The sequence below is a fragment of the Palaemon carinicauda genome, chromosome 22 (assembly GCF_036898095.1).
Source record: "Palaemon carinicauda isolate YSFRI2023 chromosome 22, ASM3689809v2, whole genome shotgun sequence".
In the NCBI taxonomy this organism is placed as follows: Eukaryota; Metazoa; Arthropoda; class Malacostraca; order Decapoda; family Palaemonidae; genus Palaemon; species Palaemon carinicauda.
Genome location: NC_090746.1, coordinates 77,578,990 through 77,591,351, shown reverse-complemented (window position 1 = coordinate 77,591,351; position 12,362 = coordinate 77,578,990). Strand labels below are relative to the sequence as shown.

At 32.8% G+C, this 12,362-nt stretch overlaps 1 protein-coding gene across 1 annotated transcript in view; it reads left to right on the top strand.

Annotated features, from left to right (window-relative positions):
* Positions 1-464: 464 nt before the first annotated feature.
* The window catches only part of LOC137616552 (uncharacterized), an 11,947-nt gene continuing 49 nt past the window's right edge, over positions 465-12,362 (top strand). Inside the window, exons 1-7 of the mRNA XM_068346407.1 lie at positions 465-770; positions 2,233-2,563; positions 3,788-5,312; positions 5,807-5,935; positions 6,436-6,577; positions 7,864-7,973; positions 8,938-12,362. The exon at positions 8,938-12,362 is cut by the window's right edge and continues 49 nt beyond it. Of these exons, the coding sequence (XP_068202508.1) occupies positions 667-770; positions 2,233-2,563; positions 3,788-5,312; positions 5,807-5,935; positions 6,436-6,577; positions 7,864-7,973; positions 8,938-9,068 (2,472 nt within the window). The 5' untranslated portion in view covers positions 465-666 and the 3' untranslated portion in view covers positions 9,069-12,362. The remainder of the gene's footprint in view (positions 771-2,232; positions 2,564-3,787; positions 5,313-5,806; positions 5,936-6,435; positions 6,578-7,863; positions 7,974-8,937) is intronic.

The following is a 12,362-nucleotide window of genomic DNA, read 5'->3' as shown; positions in this document are numbered from 1 at the left end:
TTGTGAATATGCATGGTGTGTTTTACGTTTACTTTTATAATGTGAATAGGGATTTGTCTTATATTGTTCTCATAAATTTTCGTTTCTATGTACTCAAAGTTAATAATAACTGAAATATTGCTTTTTGAAACTCCACAAAAAAATGGTACTAAATACTAAAAATCATAAAATAGAGATACCTATTTTTTATAACAAAATATAAATGGAAACTATTTATAAATTTGGGATAACACTACGTAAGTGATCTTCTTAAGACATTGCGAATTTTTATCAAATAACTATGAAATATTTAACAAGTAAAACCAATAGAATGATACCATTTATCTATAAATCCTTATAAAGAAATCTCATTTGTGAAATTACACTGATATAGAAGAAGAAATTGAAAATAAAAATAAAAACAAATTATCAAATAACTAGATGATAGATGCAGTTTTTTCCATTATTTCCAGGTCTTTAAAATCCTTATCATCAAATGAAACTCCAAAAGCGAAGAAAATTTTCTAAGAAAGCGGAGACGAGTATTATCAACTAGAACATCACATCCAATTCCCATGGAATAAACTCCCCAACTTAAGGATAATATACTGCAAGCCCGATGGGCGGACAAACGGGAGGCCGATGGAACGGGCACATGGATGAACGTCTGAGGGATGAGGCTGCAACATGAGACGACACTCATCCATCCAATTACTCCTCCTATCGTTGACCGGATGTTCCTGGATGTTACTCTTCCTGACTCTCACACTCTCAGACTACCATGCATTCAAGTAACTCATCCAATTCTCTCTCTCTCTCTCTCTCTCTCTCTCTCTCTCTCTCTCTCTCTCTTTCTTTTCCATTGTATATATATATATATATATATATATATATATATATATATATATATATATATATATATATATATATATATGTATATATATACATATATATATATATATATATATATATATATATATATATATATATATACATATATATATATATATATATATTATATATATATATAAATATATACATATATATATATATATATATATATATATATTTATACATATGTATATATATATATATATATATATATATATATATATATATATATATACATATATATTTATATATATAATTATATATATATACACATATATACATACATCTGTATAAATATATATATATATATATATATATATATATATATATATATATATATATTTATATATATAATTATATATATATACACATATATACATACATCTGTATAAATATATATATATATATATATATATATATATATATACACTCCTAAAGAATATGACTTTGATGTAAACTGTACTCTTCTTATCATTTATCTTTTCTATCACATTTCTTTCAGCTGTTTATTCTTCCTCTCTGTTTCTTGTAAAAGTAATATTGCTACTCCAAGCTGTTGTATTTCTAAGTTCAGTCTGTTTATCTTTTCATTTTACTTATTAAAACAAATTTCTGGCTGAAGGAATATTTGCAATGGTAGAAGTTTTGTATTATATTATAAGAAAAATAGTTGTACTATTACAGGCAAATCGTTTTTCATAAGATCTTTATAAAGGTCAGAATTATCAGTAGATAAAATAAAATCACATACTTTACTCTTAACTAATTATATAATTTCTAGTTTTATATATCATGTAAAATTTAGTTATTCATAATGTAGCAACTGAGAAACAAGAAATCGTATATATATATATATATATATATATATATATATATATATATATATATGTGTGTGTGTATATATATATATATATATATATATTATATATATTTACATATATATAATTATATATATACATATATGTATATATACACATATATATTATATATACATACATATATATATATATATATATATATATTTTGTATGTATATATATATGTATATATATATATGTATATATATATATATATATATGTATATATATATATATATATATATATATATATAGCCTATATATATGTGTATATACATATATATATATATATATATATATATATATATATATATATATATATTGATTTTGTAAAGTTTACTCGTAATTTATAATCCAATTATCCGTTATATATTTCATGTAAAACTTAATTATTCATAACTTTGCAACTAAGCAACAAGGTCTCGCTGATAAACACCAAACCTGCCATGCCACACTCCATTCTCAACCTACAATAACAAACCCGCCTTCCATCCCTGCCATTCCAGAACCTACCATGCATCGCACGTCGTGGCAGCCCACACGACCTACACCGCTCCGCAGAAGGAAATTGACCCGTGTGACCTCTGCTGGGGCGTTGGGAGGCACGACCCAAAGGAGGTCTTACATGACGGGAAGGAAGATGATTATCAGCCGGGGTTCTCTGGCTGGAGCGCCCGGTTGGCCAAGGCAGTGGGCATAGCACTCCAGGAACCCCGTAATGCTACGCCTACGCCCAAGCCCCTACAAGGCCAGGCTGGAGGAGTGGGAGCCTTCTATTATTACACGCTTCATACGATGCTGACGTCGCTGCAGATGCGACTGAAGAAGGCTCAGCTGGTGAGATTTGGATGTTTTAGTTCATCTTATCATAAGATTTTGTTGAGTTATATATTAGTCCTTTCTGACTGGGGATACCTTAACGTGGTGAAAGGGTTTGATCTGCAAAGCTGTACTAGTCAGGGGTACACATCCCAGGTTGGTTTGCTGTGAGCAATTAGACTATATCCTCCACAGTAGCCAGTATGTTGATTATAGTGGCCAAATTCCAGACATGACTAAGGACATGTCTGAGGCTTTTGTTCTGCAGTAGACTAGAAACGGCTGCATTTGTTGTTCTTGTATTAGTTCGGAATAGAGAGAGAGAGAATTGATTTCAGGTATGTTTGACGATTGTTAGTTTTAAATCTATGGCTTTTAAAAACGCAGATGTTATAGGAATACTAACATATTATGATAGGGTCATGTGGTAAGCAGTTATTGCTTGATAAGAATATAGTAGTAATGATGAAAAGCAGGAGTACTGAGTAGTGTGATGAAGAACAAGAGGATTGTTGAAGGAAAACAAAAGAGATATTATTGAAGATATATTGTGAAGTGGTGGTTCTAAATCAAACTATTGTAAGGTTATATGAAGTGGAAATTGCAATTTATTTTTATCTTTTTAGTATAGACTTTGTAAATGATGTACGGAAAAGAGGGTTTCAAAATCTAACATGTAAAAAGTTGATGATCCATCATACTTATAGATGTTAGGTGCTTGATGGGGATCCAGTAGACATTCTCTAATCTTTGGTATTAGCATAGTCCCTTGTACCTTGATGTTCCACTGATTTGCTTGAGGATATGCTCAGATCAACTATGTCTCCTTATTTCCCTTCCTCACTAAGCTATTTTTTTTTTTTTTGAGTCCTGGAGCTAGTAGGAACCTGTTTTTTCTACAAGGGTTGTAGCTTAGCTAATAATAATAATAATAATAATAATAATAATAATAATAGTAATAATAATAATAATAATAATAATAATAATAATAATAATAATAATAATAATAATAATAAATGTGTTTGTAAAAATTCTTTTGATTTAATGCATATTAATAATAATACTTTTTCAATTATTTCTAAAAACTCTATATTTGATGATTTATAAAGTAACTGGATATGTATACACGTGTTTCAAACATGAAGATAACACTTCTATTGCTATTCAGGTAACTAATGGTGATTAAGTATATGTTGTAAAACTCATCCCTTTATTTCTGTTAAGAATTTCATTTCATTTCAGGTAGCTGGAGATGTCAAAGCCGAAGTAGCAAGTCTGGAAGAAAAAGTAGCGAATCTCCACGACATCTTAGTCAACCAATTCTCGCCAAGAATGAACCCATACCAACCCAATTCATCTTTGGCAAGACCCCGTACAACCACGACTCGTTCATCAAGGGTTCACATAAGTGCAAAAGAAAGTACCACAGAACCTTCGATTGGATCCAGCAAGCAGATGAGTGATCAACAGCGCAACGCCAGTGCAGATAACAATAACATTAATCCAACCGAATCTCTTAGAACATTTCACAATCCCAAGCCCCCAGAAAATGATATTTACGCACTCATTCATAAACAAACACTAGGGGCTCATTTACATACGCCTCTGTTGGGTCCCAGTAGTAAAAACAGCCGTGAATCTAAAGATAAGGAAAAGTCAGTTTTATTTCATGAAACTAGAAGCCTTTTATCATATAATGTCGGTGCTAAAAAGATCAACGCAAATCATAAACACACTATAAATGAAAGCGATTACATATCCAAAGGCAAATATAAAGTTAGGCTCGGGGGAAACATATTCGACACTAGAGAAAAAGACGAGAAGGAATGTAAAGATAAAGGGAAGGTGTCTGATTCAGCCATGGGAATAACCAATAATTTCTTAAGCATTACCAAGGAAGACATTATCTCCTCCGTGTCCATTCTCCTGATGGATCAAAGAACCCCTTCCACTGGGGACCTTAGAGAAACACTAGCAAAATTATATCCAGGAATCACCGTCCACTTCGTCACATCCGCCTCCTCGTACTCTCATTTCCCGCATAGCCTCAGGGTGATGGTCCACCACGTCCCGGCGAACGCCACTTTAGGCTCAGCTTATTCTATAGCCCTGGATTACGTCACGACGCCTTACATATTCGTCGCCACACACGTTTCTGCTTTGTCGTCTCTTAGCACGATCGAGCACCTCATATGGGCGACAGAGTACTTGGGTGTCTGGGCAGCCGGCGCCAGCCTCCAGACGCCATCTGGTCGCTGGCATATGGGCTGTTTGGAAGTCCGCGAATCCAATTATCAGATTAGATGGTCGAGAAAGAAAATAGGCACCGCACAGGGTTACCTCCTGTGCCATGCCGTGGAAGGTCCATTCGTGGCAGTGACATCGGCCTTACGCCATCTCGGTTTGAATACCGATCTTCCAAACGCAATGACCCATCTGGATCTATTTCTAAGGGCATCCAGGTATCAACACATGCTAACAGCTGTGTGCCCTCAGGAAGTACTCAACATTACGCACGAGTTGGAGACCCCGCCCAGGACTACATTGTTAAATTTCGCAAGGGAACACGGTTTTTATTCCATCCAAATGCCTGCTGGAAACACTAAGTTCTCTTTCTCATGCGAGGAGGTGGCTGTCAATTGCGGTGTGTTTGGGTTTGCACTTCCACCTTGTTGTCTTCGCGAACTGGCTCGTCTCGTCCGCTTTCTCATGGATACGTGTGATGCTCACGGACTTTTGTGTGAGCTGCAGGAAGGAACATTAATGGGTAAGATTACCTTTTGTGTTTTCGTTTTCAGTTAGATAATGTAATTTTAAGTGGTATTCTGTTAAATCATTTATGAATATGCTTTTGACGTGACATTTTGAATAATTTGCACGTGTAGTCAATTTCAAGATGAATAGGCCGGTGACATAATGACCAAATATGTACATGTACATAAATTATACTCACGCACACACAAACAAACACACATGTATGTATATATATATATATATATATATATATATATATATATATATATATATATATTTATATATATATAATGCTTGGTAATCTACAACTCAAGTTAGAAAAGCAGGAGGCTATAAGCCCAAGGGCTCCAACAGTAAAATAGCCCAGTGGGGAAAGGAAATAAGAAAATAAGTAAACTACAAGAGAAGCGTGTAATGAAATAATAGTCAAAAGTACAACTATCTATTCTAACAAGCACATCCACGAGTGAGAATTACACTGATTTGTTTTTGCTATCTATCCATCAGGAGCAGTCAAAACAGGCGGTGTTATGCCTTGGGAGAAGGATGCTGACATCACCTTCCATACGAATAATTTCACGGCCCTGGGAGAGCTCAGGGATGTCTTTGAGAGGGCCGGCTATTCCCTTCATTTAGGTAGGAGGTCAAGTTTGCTTGTCTGTGTATTATTATTATTATTATTATTATTATTATTATTATTATTATTATTATCATTATTATTATTACTATTTATTTTTGTTGATTTTTGTAGCATAACATGGTATCAATATTATTTTCTCCTGTCTCGTAATTATTTCATTATTATTATCTATTATTTATGTTTTTATTCATTTGTTGCATGTTTGTTCTTATAATTTCAAACCATTGAATAAATTTTCCACTTTGCGATGATTATTATTATTTATCTTTATTATTGTTATTGTTGTTCAACCTGATTAATATTATTATTTCTATCGTTGTTGTTGTTATTATTAATGTTATTCAAACAAATTGATTAACAAATATATCAAAAGAACTAATAACCCCAAAGACGAACACCCTATAAGAATCTATAACCATAATCTAGGTAAACTATTATACCTGTCAATTAAATATCGTTACATTGAAAAATATCCTCATTCTTCCTTTGACTTCAGTCGACAACAGATGGTGCTGTGTTGACGGCAAGTGGACCGGAGGTCAGGGTACTCTGAACAGTCCTCATTGGGCTTTAGAACTTTATAGCCAACATAGTATGGACTCCGAACAGGATCTATTGGCCCGTAGGCCTCGAACAAGGTGAAGTCCTTAAAATCTTGTTATTTGCCTTTAATATTATTTGGGTGAAAAGGTTACTCTAGCACCTGGTTGACTGTTTTTTATTATTATTATTTATTACTAGCTAAGCTCCAACCCAAGGTGGAAAAGTAGGAGGCTATATGCCAAAGGGCTCCAAAAGGAAAAATATCTTAGTGAGGAAAGGAAATAAGGAAATGGATAGAGCAATGTTCTGAGTGTACCTTCAACTAAATTATTTCTTTGGTCTTCACTCTTCAGTGGCTATTGGTGATAATCTGTTTGTTTTTAGCTTATTCCTGTGCTCATAACTAGTGCGGAAATAGCTACTAGCTAGAAAATTGTTCTCATTGTAAAATTAATTTAATAAATCTTTTATTTTGTGTATTTTAAAGAAAACTATTTGTTCTTTGATGAATTTGCTTTGATACTTATCTGTGAATTTTAAGGGAGAAAATATGCAGAGATTTCATGTTTACAATCATGTCAGCCACTTTTGTCTTCTGTTTATACCTCTCGTGATATAATCAACCCCCTTCCCCCACCCCCATCTTCTGTTTATACCTCTCGGGATGTAAAAAAGCCACATCCCCCCAACGCCCACCCCAAATGTAAGGTAATTTTGGTTTTTGTTCATACGAGTCGTATTGTAAAAAAAAACTCCCCCAATCCCCACTACTAGTATCAGGCACATTTTTTCGCACCGTTTATACCTATCAGGATGTAAACAACCCTTACCCCCATTTTCCACCCGAAAGTAAGGCAATGTTTTTTCTTCTGTTTATACCTCTCGTGATGTAAACAATAATCAACCACTACCCCAACATCCAACCAAATATCAAGCCTTTTTTGCCTCTGTTTATACCTCTCATGATGTAAACACCCCTCTCATAGTCCTTCTTCTTCTACTTCTTCTTCAACTAAAGCTTTTCCCGCTATGCAGGGTCTCTATTTCTTGAAAGCCGTTCTCAATTTCTTCTGTCTCCGATGTCCTTCACTGTGAGATCTTTCTCCTCCATATCTGCTGTTACACACTCCATCCACCTTCTCTTTGGTCTCCCCCTCCCTCTCCTACCTGGAACATCCATCTCCAACAACCCCCTCCCAACATACTCCTGGTCTCTCCTTATTACGTGCTCCAGTCCAACACTGCCCCCCCCCCCCACCCCCACCCCACACAAAAAAAAAGTAAAAGAAAGTGGAATTGCAAAGGCAATAGATTTGCCCTAGAAATAAGCTGAGCCATAGATCAGCCTCTTACTACAATAGTATTTCTTTCCTTGCTATAGGATTCAGTTTGACGGCTCCTGGGTCACGGCACCAACGAGCCCTGGATTGTACGTCAGGAACAGGTATGGGAATGAATTGTACAGACACGCGCAACACTGGCTTGATACAGGTATGATCTCTAAGAAATTACTATTATTATGATTTCTATTTTTTTATTATCAGTAGGAGTTTTAGTTATTTAGTAATATAATAGCAATATTTATTATTATTATTATTATTATTATTATTATTATTATTATTATTATTATTATTATCATTATTGGTAGATTTATTTGCTCTAACAAATCATTATCATTATTATAATTTTTATTATTACAATTATTATTGTAGGTAAAATATTTAGCTCTTTATTAGTATATAGGTGATTTTTACTTTTTTTCTTTTTTGGTTTATTTCTTTGTCCTTTTGCAACATATTAGTAATATTATATCATAATCAAGTCATTCATCTTATTACATTTTATAATCATATCTTACTTAACTAACCCAGTTATAGAATAGACTTTTTTTTTTTTTACTGTAAAATTTCCTCCAGGACTATAATTTGAATTAGCAGTAAGAATCAATGAATTATTGGAATTTAGAAATATGAAAATATTCGAAATTCATAATTCAAAATGTAATTTAAATTACTAATGATACTTACAGTGGTAATATATGCAGTATCAATGATATTGATAAACTAATCTAAGTGAAAGTGATAATGATATCGAACATGATAAAAGTATTTTTTTTTTTCAAGAATCGTGTATTTAGAATAAGAACTTTATTGAATGATCACCGGACATTTGATGAAGATAATTCTTTTATAATTTCTCTAGAGTATTAGGTTCTAAATGACATATTAAGGTAATAAAGAACAATTTAAGTAATTAAAAACTAAGGCATAAAGTACATCATAAGTATCAATTATATATATAGGAAAGGAGATTAATTTTAGTGTTCTTTTTTGGTCAGTGTTTTTGTCAATAATTTATAATCAGTCTTATAGGAGTAATCAAGATAGCACTATATATAGAAAGAAAAGTGACTTCATATTTAAAATCCCCCTGTTTTCATCTAATTTCTTTCCAGGAAAAAAATCAGGATGGGAAGATTATGAGTCGGGAAAGTTTGTTCCTTGCTCTAGGCCTTCCCACCACGCCTGTCTGGACGAAAACCTTCCCGATGGGAACCTTAAGTTCAGACCCATGTGCTTGGTTTGATCGTCAAGTCGGGTTTTGAGGTTAACTGATATGTATTTATTTTGGTCGAGTCGGTGTTTGAGGTTAAATATTATGTATCAACTTTGATCAAGTCGGGGTTTCAGGTTAAATGACATGTATTTATTTTGGTCGAGTCTAGGTTCGAGTTTGAATACTATGTATCAACTTTGATCGAGTCGGGTTTCGAGGTTCAATGCCATATCTTTGGTTTGATCATGTCGGGTTTCAATGTTAAATATCTTCTCTTCAGTTTGATCAAGTCTGATTTTGTTGTTAAATGTTTTGTCTTTAGTTTCACAGAGTCAAGTTTTCAGGGTAAATACCACGTATTCTGGTAGACCAAGTCAGGTTTTGAGATTAAATACCATGCCTTTAGTTTGATCAAGTCGGGTTTTGAGGTTACATGCCTTGTCTTAAATTTGATCAAGTCTGGTTTCGAGGTTAAATACCTTGTCTTTAGTTTTAATAAATTTGGTTTTAAGATTAAATTTCCTGTGTGCAGTTTTATGGAGTCATATTTTGAGGTTAAATATTCAGTTCAACCGAGTACGGTTTTGTGGTTAAATGATATGTCTTTATTGTTATCAAGTCTGGTTTTGACATTGAATTTCATGTCTAGTTTTATCGAATCGGGGTTCGAGGATAAATTCCATATCGTTGTAGTTACTGAGTTAGGATTTGGGGTTGAATGCCTCGTCCTTGATTAGACTGAGTCGTGTTCTAAAGTTTATTACCAAGTAATTAGTTTAATCCAGTCAGATATTAAGATTGAATATAATATCTTTGGTTTAATCTAGTGGGGCTGTACGTAAATTTTATTTGATCAAGTAGGGTTTTGAGGTTAAATACTAGGATTAATTTGATTGAGACGGGTTTTGAGGTTGACGGTCAAGGTCTTTTGTTTGAATGATGGGAGTTTTAAGGAGAATACCACATCTTTAATTGAATCGAGTCCGTAGTTTGATAAAGGAAGGTTCAAAGGTTAAATGATGTATGTCGAGTTCGATCGAATCGGCTTTAAATATGGAATCTTAATGGTATAGTTCGATAACATTACATTTAAAAGTTAGATACTATGTACTAACTTGGATCGTGTCAGGTTATTGAATTAAAGACGGTGTCTTTGGTTTGATGAAGGAAGGTTTAAAAGTTAGGTATAGTTTATAAAATACATCAAGTCACTTATAAAAATTCTAAATGCCATGTATGTACATATTAGTTCAATGATGTTAGTGTGTTATGCTAAACACCCTGTATTTAGTATGGTTAATTTAAGGTTTAAGTATTAGATACTATAATTTAGTTTGATGAATCAATTTGATGGTTGAATGCCATGTATTTAGCCTAACTGAATCACTTTCAAAAGCTATTAAGTTTCAATGCTAAGTACCAGGTGTTTAATAAACTCGAAATATTGATGACAATTACGTGCCAAGTGTTTATTTTCATTAGATTTGGTAAAATTTCAACTATCCAGTTGAACTTAAATGTTATATGCCGAGAATACTGCTTGATCAGTGCAGGTTTAAGGACTAAATATCTTCGGTTTAGTTTGATAAAAGCAGATTTGAATATCAAATGCCATGTGCCTAGTTTGGTGGAGCCAAGTTTCATGTATAAATACCATGTGTTAAGTTGTTCGAATCAGGTTTGAAGAATAAATTTCATTTTTTAGTTTGATCGACAGAGGATTAATCATCTGCTTATACTTGATACAGGGAAGTGAAATGTGTATATACCATTGAATCCCGATAGTTACATTCCTTGTTAAGTGACATGCCTCACCCAGAAGAGTGAAATTTTACTATTGGTACTGGGAACCCTTCTCAAAATGGGCCGAATAGTTGGAACAGCGCAGACTTGAACTTACAACCTGGAAAATTCTATTCTAGTGCTCTACCGCCGTTTTGAGTAACCGATTTTTTAATCATTGCCATCTCATATTACTTGAGATATTAACAGAAAATTCAATTAGACCAACGACAAATTTCATGAAAAGGTCAAATTACCTTGAAGAAAAACTACATTCTTTCGAAATAAATTGTACAGAATATTTGGAATAGTAATGAGAATTTATATTTTATGATATTTGAAAAAAAATTAAAGTTGATTATAACAGTATCTGCATTCGATAGATCATAGAAAAGATATATCGACTCCCTTATTTGAAGAAATAAGAAATGAAAAGGAAGCAGAAATTACTATCAGTGAAAACAAAACTATAGATTTCAATACGTTCACTTTCAGTAGTATAAATTGAGTATTTGAATTTATATATGAAGAAAATATGGAAAATAATGTGAATTTGATTATAGAAACAACAGAAAACCTATCAAGTTTATGATTTATGAAGATTTACAGAAAAAAATACGAGATGATATCAAAGATCACAAAACATCCTATATTAACCTTTTACATTTTTGCAATTTCTTGGAATGGGGATTAAGTAGAAGAGTTAAATGCATTGTCACATTGACAAATACACAGTGAAAAATTAAGCAAAATAATCAAATCTAATCTGGCATTTTTATCAAATGTAACTGTAAACCTGTCAGGCTGAAACACTTACTTATGATCATGCATTACATAGAAATGCCCGAGTGAATATTTTTAGAAAAAATACACATGTGAAGAAATAGCGTAAGACATTTTGGAGAATAAAGGCAACATGAATAAAGTGTTGTAAGCTAATTTGGTAGTAAGTCTACACAAGGTTACAAAACTATCGATGCACAATATGTGCGAAGCAATATGACGCTAATGAACGAAAGACAGTGAAACAGTGGTGACCAATGGTGGATCAAACCTTATGAACTAATGTTAACGGTAGGCATCGGTCAGATACCCTTGTGCACCGATAGTTTTTGTGCCTTTTGTGCATGTAGTTATGACCCTGTTGCTTCCTTTTTTTAGAATAGGAATTATTAAGTGATTTAGATTACTTTACGCAATAATATGCACTCAGGTTAGGCTTAGTAACACCGGCGGGGACGCAAATGTATGAATAAACATTTAGAAATACGATACTTTTTGATATTTAAGCTTTTATAGAAAATGTTAAATATTCCATTAAAACAAACATGGAACATAACATGCATGTAACTAATGATATATATTATGTAAAATATATTCATAACAGAACGAGCAGGTGTTCCATACATACAAGCATACATACATGCATTCCTACATACGTACATATTCCAAGTATGTTTGATTTTATGCACTAATATGAAATACATGCTTAATATGCATATTTGATTTGATTGGGAACTCACTTTTATAAATAATGATATG